This window comes from Puma concolor, chromosome A1, assembly GCF_028749965.1.
Source record: "Puma concolor isolate L17-30 chromosome A1, mPumCon1.1.hap2, whole genome shotgun sequence".
Lineage (NCBI taxonomy): Eukaryota > Metazoa > Chordata > Mammalia > Carnivora > Felidae > Puma > Puma concolor.
The window spans coordinates 49,592,923-49,618,737 of NC_141667.1; the positions used below are offsets into that span (position 1 = coordinate 49,592,923).

The window sequence follows — 25,815 nt, forward strand, 5'->3', positions numbered from 1 at the left end:
ACCTTGAGAAAGGTCTAAGCTTCAGTTTCCTCATCTGTAAGATGGGGCTGTTCTTTGAGAATATGAGACTCCATCTCCTAGGACTGTTGTGAGCCATAAATGAGACCCCGTATTAAACGCCCTTAGTAGACAGAGTGTGACAAATGGTAAGAGCATGAGCTGCTGCAGCTCTCCTTACTGCCACCACTTTGCCAGGCACTCCCCTCGGCTGCGACTCTCGAGCTCTGCCCGACTTAATGTAACCCGTCTTGCTCACCTGTCAGGTCAGCCTAAACGGGCACCAGCAAGAGTGTGAGCAGGACCCTGGCTGAGAGGGGCCGTCCATCTTGGAAGCGTTTTCAGGCTCACATCTGTCTCAGGGATGCTACTGGCTTCACTGGGCCCTTCCTGCTCCCGGTTGACTGCAGAAGGCTGTCAGGGTTGAGGCTCCATGTTTCTTTCCCAAGACTCAACCCCACGTCTCAGCCCCAGGTTGTCTGGGAGGGGCACCAGCAGTGCTGTTCACGGCATCCCCACAGGGGGGGGCCAGGTTGCGTCTTTGGAGAGAAAGAGCCTGAGACAAAGACCTCAGACTCTTCTCTTGTGGGAAATGCTTCTGTACTGCTGTGTCCTGCCGGGAGGGACACACCTGCTGGTCCCCCTCTCCTCCCCTGGGCTGGGTCTTTCTGTCATCGTCTGAGATGTCGTGACTAAGTCCACACCCTCAAAACTAAGCCTGGATCACCGCAGGCCTGTTGCTAGAAAGCTGAACTGCTTTTCAGCTCAGCTCAAGAAAGTACTTTCTAACTGTCACAACTGCCAGGAAATACAATGGAGGACCCAGGGCAGGGGCAAGTTTTTTGCTGTGGGAGATTCACATGGGAGCTCTGACCTGTCACAGGCGGGGCACATGATGGGGCGCATAAGAGGGGATTTGCAGAAGATGCAGGCTCCCTCCACCTGGGATGGTCACGGGGGCGGTGTGGGTGGGAGGAAGCAGGAGAGGGACTAACCAGAGGGGGGCGCTGCTGTTCAGTGTCTCCATCAGCAACTGGAAGTGATCCCAGGCTACGAGGAGCTGCTGGCAGACATTGTCAACATCTGCGTGGATTACTACGAGAACAAGATGTATCTGACCCCCAGTGAGAAGCACATGCTCCTCAAGGTACAGCTGCGGTCACCCCACCCCCACCCCCAGGGCCGGGGCTTGCCCCTTCACTTCCTTCTTACTTAAAATCATTTTTTAAAAAACATTTATTCTTTTTTCTTAATTAAATGCTGATACAGATCTTACTGCACATAATTTTTCGTAACCTGCCTTATTTCCTTTAATATGTCACATACATCTTTCCAGATGTGGTTATGGATATTTCTGCAGTGTAACTTTTAATGGCTGTTGCGTGTCCCATGGTAGGTGAACATTGTTATTAAACAAATCCCCTGTCGTTAGATATTTGTTTGCTAAACGGCACGGAACACTTACAGCACAGCTTTTGTGTACGTACTCTTGCCAAGTCAGACGTCCTGGAGGAGAAATTGCCTACTCAAAAGAAAAGCAAAATCTTCAAGCTTTTGCTGTATTTCGCCAAAATGATCACATTTGTTCCGTCAGTTTGCAAGTTTCGTTTTTAATTTATCAAGTACTATCTATTGTAGAAAATCTGGAATGTATAGAAAAGCACAAAAAATGTTAATCTCTCACAGTCTTTTCATCCAGAGGTACTACTTTCAGCGTTTTGATGTATTTCCTTCTAATTTTTTCTATGCTCGACATGTTTTCAACATCTGCAATATGCATAAGTTATGTGCGCGTATAATTTGCGTCGCATTTCATTAAATGTATCTGGAATATTGCGCAGCCGCTAAATAATGTGCTCTGAATGTGCTTGCATTTCTTTAGCCATCAGTCCACCTCTGGCTGCTTGGGTTGTTCCTGATCTCTCTCGGCAGAGATAGCACTGAGATGAGCCACCTTCCCCATGTTCTTATACACGCTGCACGGTCCTTTTGATTCTGTCTTCCCCAGAGTCTCCCCTTCATTGTTCTCCTGCTGGCTTTATTTTTCCTCCTCTCCTCCAGGCCACCCTCGCTATTCTAATGCCAGCCCTGTGGGGGTTCCCTTCTCTCCATCCCCACAGCACCTCAATGAGGTTTGCAGGACAGTATGGCTCAGTGACTTGTTCACTCCGGCTTCCTCTGCATAATCAGAGGTCCAGCAACTCACCCAGAGCCTAGTGGCCTCTCACCCTCATAGCTCTTCCCCAAATAGCTGCTGCCACACCCTGGGGCACTAAATCCCAGTCTCCCCCCTCCCCCGAAAAGCCCTCCTAGATGCTGCCATCAGATTCTCAAGCCCTTGTTTTCTCTCGTTGGCTTTTTTTTTCAATGTTTATTTTATTTATTTATTTTGGGGGAGAGAGAGGGAGAGAGAATCCCAAGCAGGCTCCATGCTGTCAGCACAGAGCCCGATGAGGGGCTCGAACTCATAGATCGTGAGACCCTGACCCGAGCTGAAATCAAGAGCCACTTAACCAACTGAGCCACCCAGACACCCCCATCACTGACTGACTTTTAATCACTTTTAGTTCCTCCACACCTCTGTTTCCCAGCCTTCTTGCCCTCAGCTCTCTGCCTTTTTCCCAGCTCTGCAGTTTGTGGTAGTGAACTCAGATGCCACCAGGGTGCCACTCCCCTGACAGGGAAAAGTCTGGCGCACACCCTGCAGAGCATGGGGACAGGATAGGACTAAGGGGGATGCGACCTTAATGGTCCTCCAGTCCAGTCCCTTACGTGTCAGATGTGACTTCCCCACGGAAGCTGCTTTCAGCCTCTTCGTTCAGGCCCCCTTCAGCCTCGCTGTGCATTTGACAAAAGGAGCAGAACATGTCAGCGTTTGAGAGCTATTAGATGGACAGGCATATCCAGAGTCAACCTGCCAACCTGCTCATAGAGCACTGTCAGGCAGGGAAGTCGCCAGTGGCTCCCTGGCAATCTGTCCGTTGTTTTAGCTTCTTTGAGGAGAGAAGTGAATAGCTGAATGTTCATTCAACACTGAGGAGGTATTCACAAGTACCTGTGATGTGCCAGACCCCAGGGATGCAGGAACAGACTGGCTCAGCTCTTCCTTCAGGAAGGATCTGAATGTGTAAATGTTGTCAGATCTGGGTTCAGACCCTGTCTCTGCGACTTGTTAGCTATGTGACCTCAGCAAGCTGGCTAACCTCTCTGTGTCTCCAACGCCTCATCTGTAGAATAAGGTTGTTGTGTAAACTTGATTCATGATTGTTGTCAGAATTAAGGAGACTACCTGGTGAAGCCCTATGCACAGACTCTGGCCCACGGTAAGGACTCAACAAGTGGCCACCGTAATGAGATACCAAAGGGCAGTCTGAATTTCTTCGTAGAAATAAAATCTGGGGTTGAAATTAGATTTATGTCTCCTTTCTTTATGTGAAGACACGTGGGTTTTGAGATAGAACGTGTCACTACATAATGTACATATGTGCACACCTCCTTTTTTTTTTTTTTTTTTTTTTTTTTAACTTTTCCAATGGTTGTGATGGGCTTCTGTGCTCTGCCCCTTCTCACTCTAGGTAATGGGTTTTGGTCTCTACCTGATGGATGGAAATGTCAGTAACATTTACAAACTGGATGCCAAGAAGAGAATCAACCTCAGCAAAATTGATAAGTTCTTTAAGGTCAGAACCTAAGGCTGGGGCTGGACGGAAGGGTGGTCTTTCTGGGGAAAAGAGTGAAATCGGCCAGCAAGCAGTGGGGCTTGTTGATTGAGACACAAGCTCTACAGACTCCAAGAGGAGGAGGAGGATAGAGTGATCAGGCCTCCAGCTGCCCCGCAGAAGGCACTCACTATGGAAGCCTGGCCGGTTAAAGTCAGACATGCGTCCAGTCTCAGGATTTGGCTGGGGTTCGCCTGGGGGGCCTTACAGTTCTTTCTGCATGTGGCTTTTTCTCTTTCCTGAAATCCCTTGCTATCTCAACAAAGAGGTGTATCCCAGAAGACAGTGCCTGCTTTCATTTTCTGTATATATTAGAGCTCACAGAGGCAGGAGGATTAAAGACTGGATTTTAAATTGATCCACATTTGCAAAATCACAGCCTCTTCTGGCCCCGGGGGGCTCCCTCAGCTTGCCCCTGCCTCTGGGCATAGTGCCTCATCATCGGCCATTATACACTCAGACCTTTGCAATGCCTCCAGGGTTTGATCTTCTGGCCCCAATTTTTTTTTTAAATAAAACCTTGGGGTTAAATTAAGCCTTTGGGGTTTTCATGAAGGGATTTCCTGCTTTGGGATTGAATTCCACAGTGTTGGTTCATTCTAGCATTGGGCACTTCAGGCGTGCAGTGGAGTCTCAGGGGTCAGACATGGAAAATCCTGGTTTACATTAAAAGCAGAACCCCTCAAAAGTGTGGCATGGGAGACACTAACCTGGATCCCACTGACTCTTCTAAATTAAGGGGGAAGTAAACCACCAATAGGCATCCTGTGGCTTTGCTTCTTTTCAAGGCTGGAACTTTCACTTTGCTCTGGAGCTGCACCAAACGAAGACAGGGCTCATCACGGAGACCATGCAGAACCCACCTCTGCCCTGAGTCAGCGTGAATGAGATAGGGGTGGGGTTGAGGCATACAGCTTTGCCATAGTCAGGCCTGGGTTTTAGTCTGGCCCTGCCACCTGATAGCTAGATGCTTCTGAGAAAGTCACTAAGCCTTTCTGAAATGGAGTTCATCAGCCTGAAAAATATGAATGCCAAGGGTATCTACTTTCTAGGGTTCCCCTTGGGATTTGGTGGGAATTACATAGGTGAGTCACAGCCCTGGATTACAATCTTGGCTCCTTGACTTCAAGTTGGTTTGACTTTTTGTGAAAATCACTTCAGCTGTCTAAACCTCAGTTTCGTTGTCTGTGACCTGGGAATGATAATAGTACTGACCTCACAAAGTATTTGTGTGGATTGAGATACTGTTTTTTGTTGTTGTTTTGTTTAATTGACAAGGTTTTAGAGCAATTTGGGCTCACAGCAAGATTGAGCAGAAAGTGCAGAGTTTTCCTGTTTACCCCTGACCCCCGCCATGTACAGCCTCCCCCAGTATCAAAATCCCCACCAAAGATACATACTTTTACAGTCAGTGAACGTACCCTGACACATCATTATCACCAAAGTCCTTAGTTTACATTAGGAATCACTCATGGGGTTGTACATCCTGTGTGTTTTGACAAATGCAGCATGACACGTATCTACCACTGTCCTAAAGATCTTCTGGTCTTGAAGTGCTTGACTGCATAGAAGCTAACAGTAAATACCAGCCTCCTCTCCATTTGTCTTGGTCTTCAGTTAGGACTTGTCTGCCCTTTAGTGTTCGGTGTTATGGTTTCAGTTGCTTCACATTGTAGAGTTTCTCAGGAAGGCCACACCTAGCCAGCGGCATCCGGGTATCCACTCCTGGCCCAGAGTTTACAGCAGCAAGAATCCACTAACCACTAACCCAGAGAAATTAGAGCAGAACGAACCCTGCCCTGGGAGGCAGGCCTTCTGGTCCTCATCCTTCGTCCATTCTTCTTGCTGTGTGACCTTGGACAAATCACTTTGTCTCTCTAGGCACACTTGCTGGAACACAGGTTGGTTGGAGGCAGGGGAGGACTTGAACGCTGTCTGGGACTCTTTCTGGTTCTGAGGTTACACAGTAGCATTATCAGAAGCAGAAACTAGGGGTCAGCCCAGAGGTGCACGGAAGCCTGCTTTCCCCTGTGGAGGGCGGCCGCCCGGCTCTGCCCTCAGCATCTCACGCCTTGTGTTTGCTTCCTTTGCAGCAGCTGCAGGTGGTGCCCCTTTTCGGCGACATGCAGATAGAGCTGGCCAGATACATTAAGACCAGTGCTCACTATGAAGAGAACAAGTCCAAGTGAGTGCCTGCCATAATGTCTCTTGGCTCCCGCGAGGACGCCCAGCCCGGGCAGGGGGCCGAGGGGCCACTTCAGCCCCTCCCCCCTCCCCAGAGCCCTGGGCAGGTGGATTCCATCGGAACACTGGCACCCGGCCGGCCGGAAGGGAACAGCGGAGGGTGCTCTGAGCCCTTTTGTATCTGACCTTTGCTGCCAGGGTTCAAAAGTGCTCAGAGCACAGCCACGCCCCTTCTCTGTCCCAGCCGTGACCCGTGCCTCTCAGAGTGGGAAAGCAGGAGCCTTCCTTCCCTTGAGAAGGGGGTACTGGCTGGCCCTCAGTGGTCGGGTGGAGCAGGATGGTGGTCTTTTTCATCACCTTGGTTCTCTCCTCAGATTTGAGTCCATGCAGTAAGTATGTCATTGAGTATATGGTTTGCATAGTTCCCCCTACGAAATGGGTTGACAGCCTCACCTTAGATTGTTTTATAAACCACCATTCTAGGTGACCTGTGCTGGGATCTGGGGTGTCAATGACTCCTGGAAGGTGGGGGACATCCAGCTACAGCCTTGGCCACTCTGGGGCTGTTAGGAAGGTTTCTTCTGTCTGCATCTTTCCCAAAGCTGAATGAATATGACCATTCATACAGAGAGGAGCTGACTGTCCTTTAGTCAAAAGTGAGGGCTTGTGTCTGAAAAATATATAAATGGAGTATCCCTGAACCCCACCAGCCTTGAGCCACTGTGAAGGAGTCTCATCAAGGAAGCCGGTTAGTCTCTTCATAACCTGCTGGCTGCTAGTATGTGAGGAGGTTTTCTAGGAAAATCATGGAATTGAGAAGGCTGCACTCATTTCCTCATGTTTCCTACATGGATTCTCGACCACCTGAAGTTGGCTGGGAGTGGTGACGTGGCCACAGTGGGGTGTCGGAGGTTTGAGAGGTCGTGTCCCCATCCCTGTACAAATAACCCAAAATATGAGTCATGTCGAAGTGTAAATGTGGGGAAATCTGTCACCAGTCCAAGCATTCTTATCAGGGCCACTTCAGAGATCCTTTTGAGATATTACATTTTCCCCAAAATGTTTATCTGCCTCGTTTGGTGCCTGTGCTTAGTCTGCCTCCTGGGTCACCCAGCACCAGATGACAGAACAGGGTGGAGGGGGCTGTCTTTTTTCTCTTGGAGAAGGAGAGTAAAGACTTCCATTCATTGGTTTCCTCTCCATTTTAGGATGGTTTTCCCAATGGTATCTTTCCAAAGAGTTGAGGAGAAAGAAGAGAGGCAAGGAGAACAAGAAGAGAGGGGGAGAGAGAGAGAGGGGGGAGTGAGGGGGAGGGGCAGAGCATGCCAGCAATACCCCTCTCAGAGTGATCATGTTGTCCCTTTCGTGGAGTCCTTCCGTGTTGCCAGGTCACTACTGAAAAAGAAGGCAGTCCCTTTAGGTTTCCCCAGGCCCACCCCCAATGGCCCTTCCACACAGCTTCAACCCCAAGATGTCAGTGCTGACAGTCAGTAGGCAGGTTTGGGGACACCCCCCACCTTGCCTTTTCTTTGCTCGGTTTCCAGTTCTATGTAACCCTAGAGAGGCTCCTCACTCATATAACTGGTAAGTACCGTGGACACCAGGTATCTGGAAAAGCCTGTGATTGGGTCTTAGAGGAGGAAGAAGACTATTCCACTCAGCCTGTGGCAGGCTCTCTTACTGGTGGCTGGGAGGCCTCTTGGGTCCACCCAGGGAGGCCAGACACATTTGGCTGAACACCAGGTGTAACCAGTCAGTGGAAGGAGCCTGTCCCACTGAGGCACCTAAGGCCAGAACCTGCTCCAACCCTGTGATTTTCTGCCCAGGTGGACATGTACCCAGAGCAGCATCAGCCCCCAGTACAACATCTGCGAGCAGATGGTTCAGATCCGGGATGACCACATCCGCTTCATCTCCGAACTCGCTCGCTACAGCAACAGTGAGGTGAGCTCACTCTGGCTGCTGGGATGGAGGCCTGCGGGGGCTCAGGGTGTGAAGGAGTAAGAACCAGCCAGGAAGGGAGTGATCACAGGGATGATGAAGAGCAGGGGTGAGGGGATACATTTCGGAGGCAGAAGGGCACAGTGGCCAAGAACATGGAGTTTAGAGCCAGGTAGAGCTGGACTTGATTCTGGTTCTGCTACTGACCTTAGCAAGTTATATACAATCTCTATGCCTCAGTTTCCTCATCTGTAAAATGGGGGTTGTAGTATCTGGGAAGGTTCGTTGAGAGGATTAAACAGTATATTGCATGGAAAACACATCATGCCCAGCAGATAACAGTGGCCCAGTAATGGTTCATCTGCACATGATCCAAACCATCTCCCCCCTGGATGGCAAGGGAACACTCATGCTCAAAGCTCTATCTAAATATTTTTAAACTACACAATAATAAATTATCATTGTAACACCAGAAAATGCAATTAAGGACAGAAGAAGAGTATAAAAATCTCTTATAATCCCACCAATTACATGTTCACTGGTGTTAAATTTTCTTTTCTTTTTTTTTTTTTAATATGGAAATACAGTCAATGCACATACCTCAGAAAAAATGCAGATATGCAAAAGAGGAAAAATCCATCACGTAAAATTCTACCAACCATAACCAAGTTTATATATTCTCCTGGACTCTTCCTATATATACCCTTATAATAGATTTATATGTTGGTTTGAGAAACACAGGTCTTCTGATTTGAACCTGGATGACTCTGCACTATCCCACATTTGCTCACTGGTTCCATCATGTGGTTGGCGGCCAAAGTGCACATGCTTTCCAAACCCAAACCCTGAAAATGTCTTTGATCAGAGGACAACATATTTGAAATGAGGGCAGCCAGACAAGTGCACACAATGTGATCATTAGACAGCTGGCCCATATTCTTCTGAGGGCTCCGGGAAGACATGGACCAAGGTCAAGCCCAAATCTTTGGCTTTCTTAACCATATGTGCCAATCATCTGAACTTAAGCTCTGGGAATAATTTCAGTCCTGGGGCCTCCTTCATCCTTGTCAAGTTTTGGTGTGATCTAAGAGTGAATCTGGCTTCAAGTTATTTTTTAAGCTATGTTTTATACATGTGTATATACCGACAATTGTCGTCATTCACAGTAGTTATATTCTGTAAAGTGGGCACAAACACTGGATCAGCAAAATACTGAATGAAGCATTGCTCCTAGACAAAGTACAGAGTTAAGTTCCTGTGAAACTCTGGTCACCTCATTTTCATAGACTGATCAACGTGTATAACCTTGTTTTCGATATGTGTCTATTTAAAGACACCTTATGTAATTAATATATATTGTTGATTCATTAACAGTAACTCATATCCAACAGCACTATAACTCATGTCCCAACAAAACTTATCTAAAACATGAGTTTTTTCCATAAAGCACATCATAGCCTTCTTACAGTTAGAATCACTAGGCAGAACATCAGCATTAAATTTGGAGGCATTTTTAATAGTGAAATCATCAGCAGAAATGCAAAAATGTGGAAAACATGGCATTAAATAAACCATGAGAAGGACACTTGTATATGGTATGATTACTGAAATAAGAAGGCAGAGAGTGGCCATTTTTGACCTCAGCTGGGAACATTACTTTCTGATTTTTCACCACTGGGCACATATCTGCAAATGACTGTTAAAGGTACTGCAAGTATTATTGACTTGGAGATTACAAATAAATTTTAGTGAGTAGGCAAACACAAATACAGAATCCACAAATAATGAGGACTGACTATGTATATATGTATATGAACATAGATACCTGTATCCACGTATATCTATGCATATACATGGGCATACATCCATGTGTCATTATGGAATATGTCACACTCAAATAGATGTTTGTCTTCAGTGCTTTTCAATTGGCGAGTCATGTCTAATGAGTTGTGAAATTAATTTAGTGGTTTATGGTTAGCATTTTTGTGTGAAATAGTATAGAAAGAGAAATTCTCATGTGTTCAGGGTAAAGTTGCTTCACGCAAAGTTGTTGCTTCATATATATGGTTAAGATCTCCTTGCAGGTACGTGTCCCCGAGTTGCTATGTGGTGACTCTGGCATCACACAACCTGAGGTTAAAGCCTCAACCATTTACAAGCCACATGGCCTTCAACAAAGAACTTGTCTGAAAATGAAGGGGGTATAATAATAGCACCTCCCTTGTGTTATTCTTGGGGGAATCAGTGAAATCATGTATAAAAGTGCCAGCACATACATGGTGAGGGTGACGGCCCGTGTTCCCCAGGTGGTGACAGGCTCCGGGCTGGACAGCCAGAAGTCAGACGAGGAATACCGTGAGCTCTTCGACCTGGCCTTGCGGGGCCTGCAGCTTTTATCTAAGTGGAGCGCCCATGTCATGGAGGTGGTAGGTGTCCCTGAGGGCAGACGGCTTGCCCTCCCCTGTCCCCTGCAGACTGACCTCTGTTCACATGGACTCCTGGCTGCCTCTGCCTCTCCCTGAGCACTCTTTTTTTTTTTTTTTAACAGCCTTACTGAAATGGAATTTGCATACAATACAGTTCACTCATTTAAAATGTAAAATTCATTGGTTTTTAGTATATTCACAGAACTGTGCAGCCACAGTCATTTTCAGAACATTTTTATCAGTTCCAAAAGAAACCCTGTGCAATCCCCTCCCCCATTCCTTATCCACACAGCCCCAAGCAATCTGTCTTCTGTCTCTGTAGATTTCGCTATTCTGGATGTTTCCCATAAGTAGAATCATATACTCTGTGGTTATTTGTGTCTGGCTTCTCTTACTTCACATCTTCAAGAACCACGACCCATGTTATAGCATGAGTCAGAACTTCATTCCTCTTATGACTGAATTACATTCTCCTCTGCATGCTCACACCATGTCTGACTTTTCCATTCACCTGCTGATGGACGTTTGGGTTTTTCCTCTCCCCACCAGTACTCTTGGAAGCTGGTTCACCCCACAGACAAGTTCTGCAACAAGGACTGCCCAGGCACAGCGGAGGAGTACGAGAGAGCCACGCGCTACAACTACACCAGCGAGGAGAAGTTTGCCTTTGTCGAGGTGGGTGCTGACTCCGCACGCATCCTGCCCTCGGCCCCCCCCCCCCCCCCCCCGCAAGGCTGCTGCTTGGTATCGACCCTGGTAGCCATGGCAGCCTCCTTGTGTGCATTTGCTTCCCTGACCCCCTCCTCCTGCCCGAATCCGTCTCTGGCATAAGCTACCATTCAAAAATGATTAGAAACTCATTCTCCGGGAACTTGGGTGGCTCAGTCAGTTGAGCATTTGACTCTTGATTTTGGCTCAGGTCATGATCTCAGGGTCATAAGATTGAGCCCCGCGTCAAGCTCTATGCTGAGACTGGAGCCTGCTTGAGAGATTCTCTCTCTGTCTCTCCCTTTGCCCCTTTCCCCTGCTCATGCTCTCTCTCTCTCTCTCTCAAATAAAAAATAAAATAAAATAAAATAAATGAAAAAAGAAGGAACTTTTTCTGTTCCTAACGATCCAAAGGAAGGCATTCACTCCACTAGAAAAATGGGCTAAAGGAAGCCAACAGAAGAGACAGGGACAAGTGGCCAAAAGAGATAAGAAAAATGCCCAGACTGATGAGTGATCAAAGAACTATAGGTAGAAACTGAGATACGATGAAATGGCAGATGTTGGACCCCCAGGATTTAGTGTCTGATTTTATCTTTTCTTTCTTACTGTACATCATCTATTTTTGTTCTGCTTTGTGGGCTTTCCTTAAGATCAGCTTTGTCCTGTGTATTTTTTATCATGCCTGTTACATTTTTAATGTCCGAAAGCTCCATCTTATTCTCTGAATGTTCCTTTTATAAACGTCCCTGTTCTTGTGTCAGAGTATACAGTACCTTCATGAGGACAGTATAGCTCTTTTTATCATCTTTATTGAGGCATAATTTATATGCAGTAAACTGGATCTATTTAAAGTATATAACTCAAAGACTTTTGACAGTTGTATACACACCTCTGAACCACAAAGGTAAGATACAGAACATTTCTGTCCTGGCTTCGACAGCACCCGTACTAGAATTAGAACAGTACAGAGAAAGTTAGCATGGCCCCTGCACAAGCACAACACACAAATTCTCCCCTTAAAGACTTGGTGCCATTTTCAGTCTATCCTCCCGCCATCCTTGTGCCCAGTCACTTTTTTTTTTTTTTTTGTCACCACAGAGTTGTATTTTCTATCATTTTTCATAGTTTGTAATTTTTTGTGTTTGGGTCTGTTACTCACCATCATAATTTTGAGTTCTATCCACATCGTGTTGTGTATCAGTAGTAGTTCCTTTTTATTGTTGAGTGTTATTCCATTGTGTGGATATACTATGATTTGTTTGCCCGTTCAACTGTTGATAAACGTTGGGCCATTTCCAGCCTTTTGGCCAATATGAAAAAAGTTGCTTTAAAGATTTGAATATAGGGGCACCTGGGTAACTCAGTCGGTTGAGCATCCGACTTCAACTCAGGTCATGATCTCGCGGTCTGTGAGTTCGAGCCCCGCGTCGGGCTCTGTGCTGACAGCTCAGAGCCTGGAGCCTGCTTCAGATTCTGTGTCTCCCTCTCCCTCTCTGCCCCTCCCCTGCTCATGCTCTGTCTCTCTCTCTCTCAAAAATGAATAAACTTAAAAAAAAATGATTTGAGTATAAGGCGTGTAGATATAGGTTTTTATTTCTCTTGGAATGGCCGTATTATAGGTTTATGCTTAACGTTTTAAGGAATTGCCACACAGTTTTCCAAAGTGGAAGTGCCATTCCATATCGCCACCAACAGTACGTGAGAATTCTGTTACTCCACACCCTCACAGTCCTTGATGTTGTCAATTTGATTTATTTTAGTCATTCTAATGGCTGGTTAGTGAAATCTCATTGAGGTTTTAGTTTGTATTTCCCTGAAGACTGATGATAACGAGCATCTTTTCACGTGTTTATTGGCCATTCTTATATCCTCCTTTGTGAAATGTTGTCTTCTGAAATTTTTTGCCCATTTTTTAAACTGGGTTTCTGTCTTCTTCTTGAATTGTGGGAATTCTTTATATGTTTGGGACTACAAGTCCCTAGTCTTATATATGTTGTAAATATTTTTTCTCATCGGGGACTTTGCCTTTTCACTGTTTTAGGGATACCTTTTGAAGAGCACCTCTTTTGACATTTTGATAAAGTGTAACTTATCAATTATGTTATGGTTTGTGATTTTTGTGTTCTAGCTAAGAAATCTCTGCCTAGCCCGAAGTTGCAAATATTTTCTCTTAAGTCTGAAAGATCTGCACACTCGTCTGTGTTTGGAATTATTCTGAAATATCTTCATTCTCTATCCCTTCTTTTGCCTCACTATTTTAATCCTAATTACATCTCTAGCCGAGAGCCCAGATTTTTTTATGGCATCATGTTCCTTTAAGGCTTCGGTCCCATTGTTTCTCTACACCAAAGCTTCTTTCCAGCAAAACCATCATACGTATTGATTCTAATTAAAGTCCTCACCTCCTAAACTTTGTTCTCACCATTTCCCCTAACCTCAGATGTTCTATTTATTCCTTTGAGGTTTAGAGGAAGGAAAAAGATCTTAGCTTCTTAGCTCATTCATTACTTTATTCACTCCTTTTCAACAAAACTTTTCTGGCAGCCCACCTCAGGCCCAGGCAGTGGGCACAGCGTGTGGACAGCACTGCTGGGCCCTGTTCCTGCAGCACTTACAGCCTGGTGCAGAGGGAGGAGGTCTAACACATCATGAGTGTTAGACTCATCACGGGTGTGATAAGTGCAGTGGTTGGTAAGAGGCTGATTTGGCATGTGCTATCCCCTCCCCTCCCCTCAATCTAGGTATTAGCGCTTGTGGCTGATAGGGGCCAAAAGATCAGGTTTGTTGCTAGGGAAGCTGGACTAGGGATGTGTCTTCCAACCAATGCCACCCGAGACTTCTTGTTCCTCCTCCGTGCCATTTAACTTACCCACTGGGAAACAGACAGAGCAACTGTAGAAATACATGCGTCTCTTCCTCGGGATGGGGAGGGAATGGTTATTGCCAGGAGAAGACAGGAACCCAGGCAGACAGATCTCAGAAGAGATCTCCAAGGCAGGCCAGCATACGCTCATCGCAAAACCCGCCCCCACCCCTGCAGATAGATAAGTGAGTTAAAGGTCTAGGGAGGAGGTAAATAGAAGGGCAGAGGCTTTCCCTCACCTGAGACTTCTACAGAGATATTGTGTCCTGGAGGAAGTCCTATGGACTCCACAGCAACCGGCCAAGTTCTTTCGAAAGCAAAGATTGTAAAAATTCTGTAGAACATTTTATGGTCAGAAGAGTTCTACTTGATACAGTCTGTGGGTGCATGGTATGTAGAGGGGCCTCTAGAAGTCAGAGTGGTCCACAAAATGTGGTCTGTGAATAAGCTGCCATTTGTCACCAGTCAGCAGGAAGATAAGGACCTGGTGCCAGAATGAAAATCAGCTACATTGTGAAGCACACCGTTCCATTTAGCTGACATCTTTGCTGTGTAGCAGGACTTTGTTGATGAAGAAAGCAGAGCACTGATTTCCCATGCAGCACACATTTCTGACCTAGTTGTGAATGGGCACTTTGAGTAGCACTAGCCCCTTGCTTCCGGACCCTCCCTGCAATGTGGTGAAGGGTGCTGGACAGATAAGTGAGCTGAAGCACAGTGAGCCTGATCTTGATCTGTGCCTGGCCAGGTGATTGCCATGATCAAAGGCCTGCAGGTACTCATGGGCAGGATGGAGAGCGTCTTCAACCAGGCCATCAGGAACACCATCTACGCGGCCCTGCAAGACTTTGCCCAGGTGACACTGCGTGAGCCCCTGAGGCAGGCGGTGCGGAAGAAGAAGAATGTCCTTATCAGGTGGGTCTTCAGATGGCCCTTTTCAAGAGCACATCTAAAATCAGGGCGTGCTAGGTGTAGACGACAGAGCATGTTCCTGTCTCAGTCAGCTTCCAGAGCAGCCTCTGAACACACACAGAGCTTACTAGCAAGTTCCAGCAAATTCTAGGAGGCCTTCTTAGGAGTTGGACGTTTGAAATGAAGCCTCAGTCTCTGGGTTTGTAGCCCATATCCACCATTAGCTGTGTGCACTCAGTCCAATAACCTACTTTCTCTGAACCTCAATTTTCCTCGTTTGTAAAATGTGGATGATAACTTACTTCGTTGGCTGTTGATAGAGTGAAATAATCAGTGTGTAGACCTAAGCACACAGCAGCATGGAGTAAGTATGCAACAAATATAAGCTATCATTAAACTTTTGAACATGCAGAGATGTAACTGGACTAGTGAAACGCCCCTGTAATGAGAAAAAAAAAAATTAGGCAGTGGCCCTCAGAGTCACCTGGGCGCTTGTTAAAGTGCAGACTTCTGGACTGTAGCTCAAGCCTGAGAAGCCAGCCCTTCACCCTGGGGTGGTTAGACACAGGAATTCTAAGACAAGTGCTCCTGGGCCGTCTCAGACTCTAGAAACAGGCTTGCAGGGCTTCCTCCCACCAGTAAAACCTACTCTGAATATTGGTTCTTCCTTCCCAGTGTCCTCCAGGCAATTCGAAAAACCATCTGTGACTGGGAAGGGGGCCGAGAGCCGCCTAATGACCCGTGCTTGAGAGGGGAGAAGGACCCCAAAGGTGGATTTGACATCAAGGTGCCCCGGCGTGCTGTGGGGCCCTCCAGCACACAGGTAAGTGGCTCTGGGCACAGGCCAGCTCTGTTGACTCAGAGGCCAGCCAGGTCATGGTAGGTCATCCTGGCTGGACTGTGGGGTGGTGGGACTGGGTGGTCCTCAGGCAGGAGGGGCAGGGTCCAGCAGCTGTTCTAGTCTTATTCTGCCATCTTGTTTTAATATAGGAGGGAGGACTACCAGCTTAAGATTCAGGAGACCTGGATTCTAGTCCCAGATACCTGTGTGACCTCGGGCATGTTACACAGTCTCCTTGTGCCTCAGTTGTCTAATCTGGCAAATGGAGGTAATACCAGGACTGGCTGTCTCCTAGCCCTGTGAAGTTTAGGTTCCAAAGTGTAGGAGGAATTTAAAGTAGAATCTATATGCATCTATCCTGTCCCTCTGTAGTGAACCCTGGCCCCTTCCCCTGAAGTGACATCCTAGCTTGGGAATTTATAAGTTCTGCCTCTGACTTGCTGTGTGATCTTAGGCAAGCACCTTGACCTGTCTGTACTCTAATTATCTTCTCTATTAAATGAAAATTTTGAATGAGATCATGTTACTGACAAGTATTATCCCCTCAAATGCACTAGTATCAAAAGCCCTTGACCCCTTAGAGAGAGTCTAGTAATCAGAGATATTCAGAGTTGTTAACCAAAGCTTCTGAACAAGAGGTCACCTGGGATTTATCCAAAGTAGTCATACAGTTGTTAAAAACAAAACAAAAAAAAAGTGAAGAATCTGGGCATCTTGGTCAAATCCCTGCCACTTACTTAAGGATAAGCCATTCCTGGTAGGCTTTTTGAGGAATTGGAAAAAAGCATAAGGGTCCATTGAACTTTCAGGGGTCTTGCAGGAACTCCCACTTCACATGACCTTTCAGCCTCTCTCAGCTCTGAAACCCTGAATCTGAATCATCTGAGATGAGCCATGTGAGGCCCACCGCCTCCCCTTCTATGTGTGTGTGTCTGTGTCTGGGCAGGGGCCGGGGAGGAAGGATGGGCCAAGACGGGTTCTCAGCCATGTCACTGTAACTTCCTTGGCTTCACAGCCCACGGGCCAGTTTGCACTAATCTTGCTGGTTGTGGAAATCCCAGGGAAGCTTCTACAAATACTTCTATGTAATGTCAAGGACCACAGACCTCTCCAGCCTAGGACACACCTCATGGGTGTTTCCATAAGTCCCAGGACATGAGTGAGGGAGACCCGGACAAGGCCAAAGAGAAACTGGAAAGGAGGAAGAGGGCCACACAGGCAGGGAGGGAGGGACAGAGAGGAGGAATACTTATGTAGGTGGTCTGAGAGGGGAGTGTGACCACGAGTTAACCCCCAGCACCACCAAATCATACGAGGCGGCATAGATGCATTTTCAGTAGACTCCCGAAGTCAGAGCTGGAAGAGCCCTTAGAGACAAGCTAGTCCCAGGGCCCTCCCTATTTTACAGATGGGGAAACTGAGGTCCGGAGAGGGGAAGTGACTTGTCTAAGTCACAAGATGAGTCACAGGCGGAGGTGGGACGAGAACCCAGGTCTCCTGACTCCTGCCCCGGGGCTCTGTTAGGGCCTTCAGAGCACAGGAGACAGGGGCATCTAGCAGAGCTGGGCTGCTGACTGATCTGATGAGTTAAATAGAAGCAGGTGGGAAGAGTTCCCCCTCTTTTATCGATGAAGTGGATTTTCAAATAGAATTTGATGTAGATCGGTCAATTCCACATGGATGGTACTTGATGAATCCTTTCCTTGATGACTCCAAAGGCCATCATTAGAATAGTGCTTCTCGGTTCTTAGGGATGGTCAGGCCTGCCCAACAAGGGGGTTGCAGAGGGTGGACTGTCCAGTAAACTGGCCACCATGGGGAGCTCTTGCACCACCAAGGGAAGTGCTGTGGCAGGGGTGTGTGCCCCTCCTCTCTGAGGCTGCGTGCCCGGCCCAATGCCAGGGGCATGGTGGGTACGGTCCTAGAGGAGATCCAGAGGCAGCCAGCACAGACATGGTGGCAGAGGGAGGTTGGAGCTTCTGAGAGGTGGTCGGCAAGTGGCCCCTATAGCAGTCGCGGCGGCTTTCCCACCGTATACAATACCTCTTGCTTTTCTCTCTCTCTCTCTCTCTCTTCTCTCTCTCCCTCTTCCCTGTCTCTCCTGCCCTCCCACCCCCTCCTCCTTTCTCCTATCTATGTCTTAGGCCTGCCAGTGGTCCCCGCGGGCTTTGTTTCACCCCACTGGTGGCACACAGGGCCGAAGAGGCTGCCGATCCCTGGTATTACACCGCCTGGCTGGGTTGGTTGGGGTATACTTCTCCAGGAGGCAGCAGGAATGGACTAGCCTGGCTCCTCAAGGCCCCTTCCAGCCCTAACATTCAAAGGCATATGATGTGGAAAGATCTAGATTAGCACTTGCACCCTTTGCACTTAAGGCCCTCTGTAAGCGGGAGTTGATTGTCTAGTAGACCTCCTGTGTAAGTACCAATCTTCACCCGCTTTCCTCCCAGGATTTCGGTAGGCTGTGCAATGCAGCTGGCACCACCAGAGGGCGCCATCGCTCAGTCATGGATTCAGAGTGCTAAGGGTCAGAAGCTTGAGGTGGTTGGGTGGGAGGCTTGTTCTGATCATATTCTATTTCGCAGTTCCTCAAAATGTTAGAGCTGAAAGGGACTGATTTGAGAAAGCATCTGGTGCAACCCCTTCGTGTTAGCAGATAAGAAAACTGAGGCCCAGAGCGGGACTTCGCTGCCCAAGGTCACACAGCAAGACAGTAGCAGTGCCTGGCCTTAGACCCGAGTCCACGGCTCCACCCATGGCACCACCATAGCCAACCAGTAAAGCAGAGAGTGACTCCAGAGTGACGTGAACTGAAGTTCTCCTCTGATGCCCATGCCCTTGGCCGAGCAGAGCAGGCAAAAACCTGGGCCTTGAATGACTTGGTATTACCGGGTCTACCTACCCAGGGATGCCGCAGACCCCAGGCAGGACTTCCTCCCGGGCTGGGCAGTCTCCCTCTTGCAGGTTTATATGTTCCAAATTCACTTCTCCAACCCTAAACTGGTGCTTCCTTAAGACAGTGCTTTTTAAGAGCAGACATCTGCAGGAAAAAAAAAAGACAAATATAAATACAGCACAAAGAAACCTTTACCCCAGGGTGGAGAACCAGCCCTTGACCTTCTCATCTTTCTTTCTCTTTCAAGCTGTACATGGTGCGGACCATGCTTGAATCACTCATTGCAGACAAAAGTGGCTCCAAGAAGACCCTGAGAAGCAGCCTTGATGGACCCATCGTCCTCGCCATAGAGGACTTCCATAAACAATCCTTCTTCTTCACGCACCTGCTCAACATCAGTGGTGAGTCGCAGTGGGGAGAGGATGGGGGTCCCAGGTCCCAGACCAACTAAGGCCTTCGGACCAAAAGTCGCAAAGAAAAGTGATCATTGACCAAAAGGGACACATTTTGCCACTGAAGAAGAAAATACAAACTTTTCTGGTGGGCTTGGAAAGGCCAGGCCAGTCCAGCTATTCTGACTCAGCTAAATTTGTCTGGTAGACATTTGCAGTATATTTGTCATGAAGTTCTTAGAAGAAGGAATTAAAACTGCCAACATACCTGCAGACGTGGCCAGGCACTTGACTATCTTGTTGCTCCTAACAAAGGCAGCTTTCAGGCTGTACCACAACCCTGTGTCCCACAGCCCTGTTCTCCTGTCAGCAGGATGCCTATGCAGGCAGGGTGGAAGGAGAGCAGCATCCAGGGATGTGGGAGTGGTAATGCATCTGTTGGTGCTGAGAAGAGTGATCTTAACCAACAATCCAAGCTTCTCCATTAGAGCACAGCCTAGGAGCCTTCAAGGCTTCTCAGTATATGGAAGTTAGAATTACCATGTATAAGGATGCAAGGAGCAGTCAAAAGTAGGCGCCTGGGGACCTGGCTTGACACCGTGTTTGTATAGCAAGCATGCTTTTCACACTCAGATCATGGCTTTTCAGGACGGCTTTGCAGGGGGATGATGGAAACTGGGGAGGCATCTAAAGCTCTAAAACGTTGCTGCTCTCTTCCCCCCAAGGGCTGCTACTGAGAAGCTTAACAAATGGTGTTTTCTAAATAGATGTTAGACTGGCTTTCAGATATAAGAGAGCAGGATCTACAGACCAAGTCATGTTTTATGAGTACCTGCTGCATACTAGTTCAGTGGCAAGAATAGCAATGAAAGCAATAAGAACTAAGTTAATAAAAACGGCAAGAAGAAAGATCTTTTGGTGCTTCCTGTGTAGAACCCACGACTCTTTCTGCTATGCTTCCAGAAGCCCTGCAGCAGTGTTGTGATCTGTCTCAGCTCTGGTTCCGAGAATTCTTCCTGGAGTTAACCATGGGCCGGCGAATCCAGTTTCCAATTGAGATGTCCATGCCCTGGATTCTAACAGACCATATCCTGGAAACCAAAGAACCTTCCATGATGGAGTAAGAGGCAGGATTGGGTCAGCAAGGAGGTTCCCCGGGTTCAGATGGTAGTTTTGCTAGTGAGCTATGTTCTTTCCACAACTTTCCAGATTAGGCAGTGTGCCCCACCAGGGAGAATGCTTACGCCAAGGATCACGTGACACCAGATTTCGCTCAGCCTTGCAGATAGGTTCAGGGTTCTACCAGCCCAGCTGTCCTTCCTGTGCTTTGTCAGTCTCAGAACACCCATGCTTGGAAGGTAGTCATCTCTGGGGATCAGGAAGCTAATATCCTTAACTACCATCTGATTTCTTTTGGTCCCAGACTAATTTTTTCAGACCTTGGATTTATTAACCTCATGGTGTTTTGATTTCTGTGGGAAGACTGTAAAGTAAGTCATCCCTAAAGCAGGCTGGAAACATCAGAATGCTGGAAGGCTCTCTTCTAACCCAGAGCCTGTTCATCTTTTCACCCAACCCTTCATATGTCCCAAGCCGCATCAGTCAGACTGCCTTGAGAGAGATTAGTAAGCTGCTGGCCTCTGTTCTTCTCCCTCAGGTACGTCCTCTACCCTTTGGACCTGTACAATGACAGCGCCTACTATGCTCTGACCAAGTTTAAAAAGCAGTTCCTGTATGATGAGATTGAAGCTGAGGCAAGTGACGTGCTTCCCCTTTCGTTCCTATAATCTTATTCCAAGCGTCTGGACTTTTTAAATCTGGAGCTGTTGGCACAAAGTGGGCTGTCTTCATCTGTTCAGGCTTCTGTACCAAAATACCACAGACTGAGTGGCTTATCAACAACAGACATGTATTTCTCACTGTTGTGGAGGCAGGAAGTCCAAATCAGGGGTCCAGTACCACCCAGTGGGGGCGCACTCCTGGGTCACAGACTTCTCGTGGTATCCTTGCTAGTGGAAAGGGTGAGCAAACTCTCTGGGGTCTCTTTTATAAGAGCACTAATCCCATTTCTGAGGGCTCCACCCTCATGACCTAATCACCTCCCAAAGTGAGGTGATTCCTAATACCATCACCTTTGGGGGTTAGGGTCACAACATAAGAATTTGGCGGGAGCATACGCCTTCAGACCATAGCAGTAAGGGATCAATGACTTGTTCTGGAGAGTGATCTCTTTTTATGACTTTTTTTTTTTTTTTTTTAACATTTATTTATTTTTTTTGAGACAGAGAGAGACAGAGCATGAACGGGGGAGGGTCAGAGAGAGGGAGACACAGAATCTGAAACAGGCTCCAGGATCTGAGCAGTCAGCACAGAGCCCAACGCGGGGCTCAAACTCATGGACAGTGAGATCGTGACCTGAGCCGAAGTCGGCCGCTCAACCGACTGAGCCACCCAGGCGCCCCATGACTTTTTTTTTTTAATTGCAGGACAGTTGACACCCAATGTGACATTAGTTTCAGGTGTACAACACAGTGATTCTAAAACTTGACATGTTATGTTATGTTTACCACAAGCGTAGCTACCATCTGTCACTATGCAGCACTATTATAATCTCATTCACCGTATGGAGATTGATCTTTACAAACATCATGACCATCGAAAAGGACCCAGACCAGGATGATGGTCTTTCTTTTTCAAATATATTAAGGGATGGCAGATGATAGTAATGCAGGGGTAAAATCAATTTTCTGTTGGGTCTGGTCTGGTTGGGTTATTTGGCTAATAATAACAGCAATACCACCTATCAATTATTATATATCTGCCTTTTGCCAAGGGCAGGGATAAGCACTGTAGAGAGAGACTTATCAAATAAACTTTGTAGCAATTTAAAGAAGTGTGTGCTACTACCTATTTTACAAATAATAAATCTTAGACTTACAGTGGTCAGTTATTACATCAAGGTCACACAGCTTACAGAGTCACTTTCTAGTACTAGTAGGACTGAAGTAACCATCCTCTCAACCATTAAAGCTGTTGATTAGAGAGTCATTCGATAGCTTTATTTCTGTACTGGTCAGGATAAGCTAGGTTATGCTCCAGTAACAAATAATCACAAATTCTTAGTACCTTGAAACCAAAGGTTTATTTCTCCATTATGGATTGATTGGGGGCTCTGCTCCATGTGGTCTTCAAGCTGGGACCCACCTGGAACATTCACTAATTGCCATGCCAGGGGGAAGTGTTACTGGTACTCAAAGCTTCCACCAGGAAGTGACACATGTCATTGGTCAAAGCAAGTCACATGACTGCACCTCCTTTTCAAAGAGGAGCGAGGAGGTACAGTCCTGCCCCGTGCAAGGACCAGGAGCCTGAGGGAAATGGCAGTGATGGTTACTGAAATGTAATTTTGCCTTCTGGAAATGGGAATGATAGTCTGCACTGTGCTTAACTGCATGGGGCTATATAGACACAGAATGGGCCAACTAGGGAAAAATGTCATAGAAACATAAGACATTCTTCTTTATAAAGGAAGGACATGACTGTTTTAGGATTAGCATCACCACTAACTTAGTTTGAAAGTTTACGTATTTCAGAGAAAATCTAGTAGAGATGCTTCTTGCTTTCTCAACCCTCCAATGTCTATGGGAGTTGAAAACCTTAATGGACCCCAACACAGATCTGTTCTCCTGAGTGCGAACTTGGGAAGAAAGATTCCTGGAGACAAGTTAACTGGTTGTACCTTGGCTTTGACAACTCCATCTTCTGACAGATCTTATATACTTGCGTTCTCCAACAGGTTGAAAACAGAACAAACCTAGAGTGTCATGTGGCCAAGTGAGATTTTTTTTTAATATTTATTTATTTATTTATTTATTTATTTATTTATTTATTTAGAGAGCATGCACTCACGAGCAGAGGAGGGGCAGAGAGAGAGGGAGAGAGAGAATCCAAAGCAGGCTCTACACCGTCAGCACAGAGGCGGACGCAGGGTTCAATCCCATGACCTGAGCAGAAATCAAGAGTCGGATGCTTAACTGACTGAGCCACCCAGGCGCCCCAGAGATTTTTTAAATAAATGTAAAAAAAAGCACACAGCCAGGCCCTGGGTAACATTTGAGGGCCTAGGGCCAAAGCACAAATTGAGACCCCAGCTTGTAGCCTGCCACCTTTCTGTTCCCGTCCCCAAGCGCTGTTTTGCCCTATACAGGGCCTTATGTGCATGTGTACGGATATGGATATCCAAACTTTGTCTGCTATCACTGCCCTCAAACTGCGGCCCTCTTCGCTAACCAACGGCCCTAGGGGTGCACACACCCAAGGTGCGGTCCACCCTCAGGGCTGATACCAGGGAAAACACCAAACAGGCCTAAAAGGGGCTTGGGCTTTGGGAGCAAAGATACTCAAGGCTGGTTCTAGAAGGGGAGCATAGGGTATGAGTGGGGGACACCTTGACCCTGCAGGTTCTTCAGCTGTTGGAACATCCCCTGGAGACCTTTGAAGTGCAGAGTCTGGGGCAGAGGCCTTGGTTACCTGCAAATGAGGACAGAGCTGCACCCAACTCTGTGGTTTATGTTCAGAATAGCATCTGGGGTGTAAGATAAAACCTGAAAGCTCTTCGGATAAAGAATTAACTGTAAGGAGCTGAGAATTTGGGGAGAGAAGAATGGAAGAGAAGTCACGTAAATACGCTCTGTTCCCTTTGAAGTCACATGGCGCTCTGCCCCCACTGCAGCCCCAGCTCAGTAAAGTCCCACCTGTGGCTGTTTCTGGCCATCACTGGAGGGTTTGGTTTTGATCCCATGTCTGACATGAACGCCTCACCTGAGCATCACAGTCTGCCACCTATGTGACAAGACACTGAAATGGCAAGATGACCCCATAAGCATTAAGATCCAAAGGTTTTTAAACAAAGTTTGCAAAAAAAAAAAAAAAATAGATTTTTCAGTTTCCAGTGACCACCAACTTCTTCATTTGTCAAGCAAGGTAAAATAAAGTGAAAGGAAAAGACAAAGTCTAGCAGGAAAGAGAATGGGTTGGCTGATACGAGTAATTGCAGGGGATATGAAGATCTGTCTTGCATTGCCTCTGGGCAGGCCACCTCCAAACAGCAAGGAGGGGACCAGAGGCAGGGGCAATTCCTCCAGAGCTTTTTGGACTTTGCCTTCTCTGTGCCTAGCTAAAAACCTTGAGAGGAAGGGCCAAACTTCTTAACTGAATCACAAAATCTTCTTTTGTTGCTGTTCAAAGTCTCTTGCTCCGCAACATGCACTGCCACCCAAGCGCCCACTTTCAGTCGTCTAAGCTTCTATGATAAAGCCAGACAGACACCACTGACATTTCCTGCTTCCCTTTCACCAGGTGAACCTGTGCTTTGATCAGTTTGTCTACAAGCTGGCGGACCAGATCTTTGCTTACTACAAAGCCATGGCTGGCAGGTAGGAGAGTCCCAGGGCCGTGAGCAACAAGCTTTCTTAGACTGCCACCTGTGAGACATAGTTTCCTGTTGTAAAAAACCTCTCTTCTTCTTTAGCACCTAAGGAAATTGGAGCGATCCTGTGGGCCTGGACTGGATGCTAAAATACGGAGAAAGGAAAATAGGCAGCTTTGGTGCTGCACCTCATGGAGCTTACAGTCTAGTGGGGGGTAACAGACATTAATAAAAACTGATGAAAGCACAGTGACAAGGGAGGTTACATGCTCCCTGTGAAGGAAAAGTTCATGGGAACTTATGGATCTGTGACAGTTAAACCTGAACTAGTCTTTGGGGTGAGGAACTGGAAAAGCTATCCTGAGAAAGTAACATTTGAGTTCTTATCTGAAATTGGTAGGCATTAATTAAAAGTGAAGGATGGAACAGGAAATTGCAGGCAAAGGAACTGTTTGCAAAGTCCCTGTGGCAGAAATATCATATTGACAACACACTTACTCCATAGGGCAGTTGAGACAATTAATGTGAATTAGTACATGTAAAGACCTCATTCACAGACCACAAGAAGAGGCAGGTTGCGTGATGAAACTGAAGAGGTAGGCAGGGCTCAGGTGACAGGGCTTGTAGGCATTTACCTAGGAGGAATAGAATATCATGGGATGGTTTCAAAAGTATGACAGAGACCTCAGTTTTTACTTTTAAAAATTTGCCCTATTAAAAACATAAAAATGTGGAGAATGGATTGGTGGTGAGCAAGTAATGGGTATATAAATATAGGTCAGATAGGAGACCAGTGAGGAAGTTGTGGTAAGATACATGTCAAGTGTTCGAGGCTTGTTGGTGTTGATTGGCGGTGTGTGTTGATTTAGATGCCCGTGAATTCCTGGGTTGCAGGAACCCGTAACAGAACTGGTCAAGAAAAACCTCAAAATAGGTGTCTCTCTTCTTATTGGAAATCCAAGTCTATAAACCAGTAATATCAAGAATAGTTACTTAACCAACAGAAATTATTTTTCTTTCTATGCAAGGAATTTGCATCATTTTGCTTTTGACGGCTAAAGTTGCTCTGACATATTTCAAAGAGAAGCTGATGTACAGAGCACACAAGTTCCTGTTAACAGAGAATGCACATCCAATGAAGTGAGCTGCTCTTAATGATGGAAAATACTTTCTGGGAAAACACACCAAACACATAGTCTTTCACAAAGTAATCACTTAGCACGTGTCTGGGTTGAATGAGAAGTGGTTAGAACAGAAGTGAGTAGGGCTTCCAGTGTCTCTACAATAATTCTCATTTCAAATATGCTGTGTACACAAACCCAGACTTGTCAAACCCTGATCCTCTGTATATTAGTTTATAAAACATTCTTATCTAAAATACTGCCTTTAATCTATACTACTTACTCCCTACAAGGTGAATGTTTTCCAAAAATATGGGTGGCTGGGGGAGACTGAGAGAGGTTGGGAGAGTCCAAGAAAGCACAGGAAGGAAAGAATGATCTAAA

General features: G+C 46.7%; 1 protein-coding gene and 1 non-coding gene across 7 annotated transcripts in view; both read left to right on the forward strand.

Annotated features, from left to right (window-relative positions):
* CYFIP2 (cytoplasmic FMR1 interacting protein 2) overlaps positions 1-25,815 on the forward strand; it is a 128,863-nt gene that overhangs the window by 35,815 nt on the left and 67,233 nt on the right. For 5 of the 6 annotated variants that reach the window (XM_025924187.2, XM_086702937.1, XM_086703157.1 and 2 more), the window contains 13 exons: positions 1,016-1,144; positions 3,573-3,677; positions 5,810-5,901; positions 7,727-7,844; positions 10,148-10,267; positions 10,817-10,942; positions 14,590-14,756; positions 15,429-15,576; positions 17,739-17,813; positions 18,738-18,891; positions 19,846-20,002; positions 20,540-20,636; positions 24,241-24,317. In XM_025924187.2, coding sequence (XP_025779972.1) covers positions 1,016-1,144; positions 3,573-3,677; positions 5,810-5,901; positions 7,727-7,844; positions 10,148-10,267; positions 10,817-10,942; positions 14,590-14,756; positions 15,429-15,576; positions 17,739-17,813; positions 18,738-18,891; positions 19,846-20,002; positions 20,540-20,636; positions 24,241-24,317 — 1,565 coding nt within the window. The remainder of the gene's footprint in view (positions 1-1,015; positions 1,145-3,572; positions 3,678-5,809; positions 5,902-7,726; positions 7,845-10,147; positions 10,268-10,816; positions 10,943-14,589; positions 14,757-15,428; positions 15,577-17,738; positions 17,814-18,737; positions 18,892-19,845; positions 20,003-20,539; positions 20,637-24,240; positions 24,318-25,815) is intronic. The other variant, XM_086702950.1, reaches the window with a different exon arrangement.
* On the forward strand, positions 11,903-12,004 carry LOC147584151 (U6 spliceosomal RNA). The gene has a single exon (XR_015241425.1). It is a non-coding gene; the product is annotated as a U6 spliceosomal RNA (small nuclear RNA).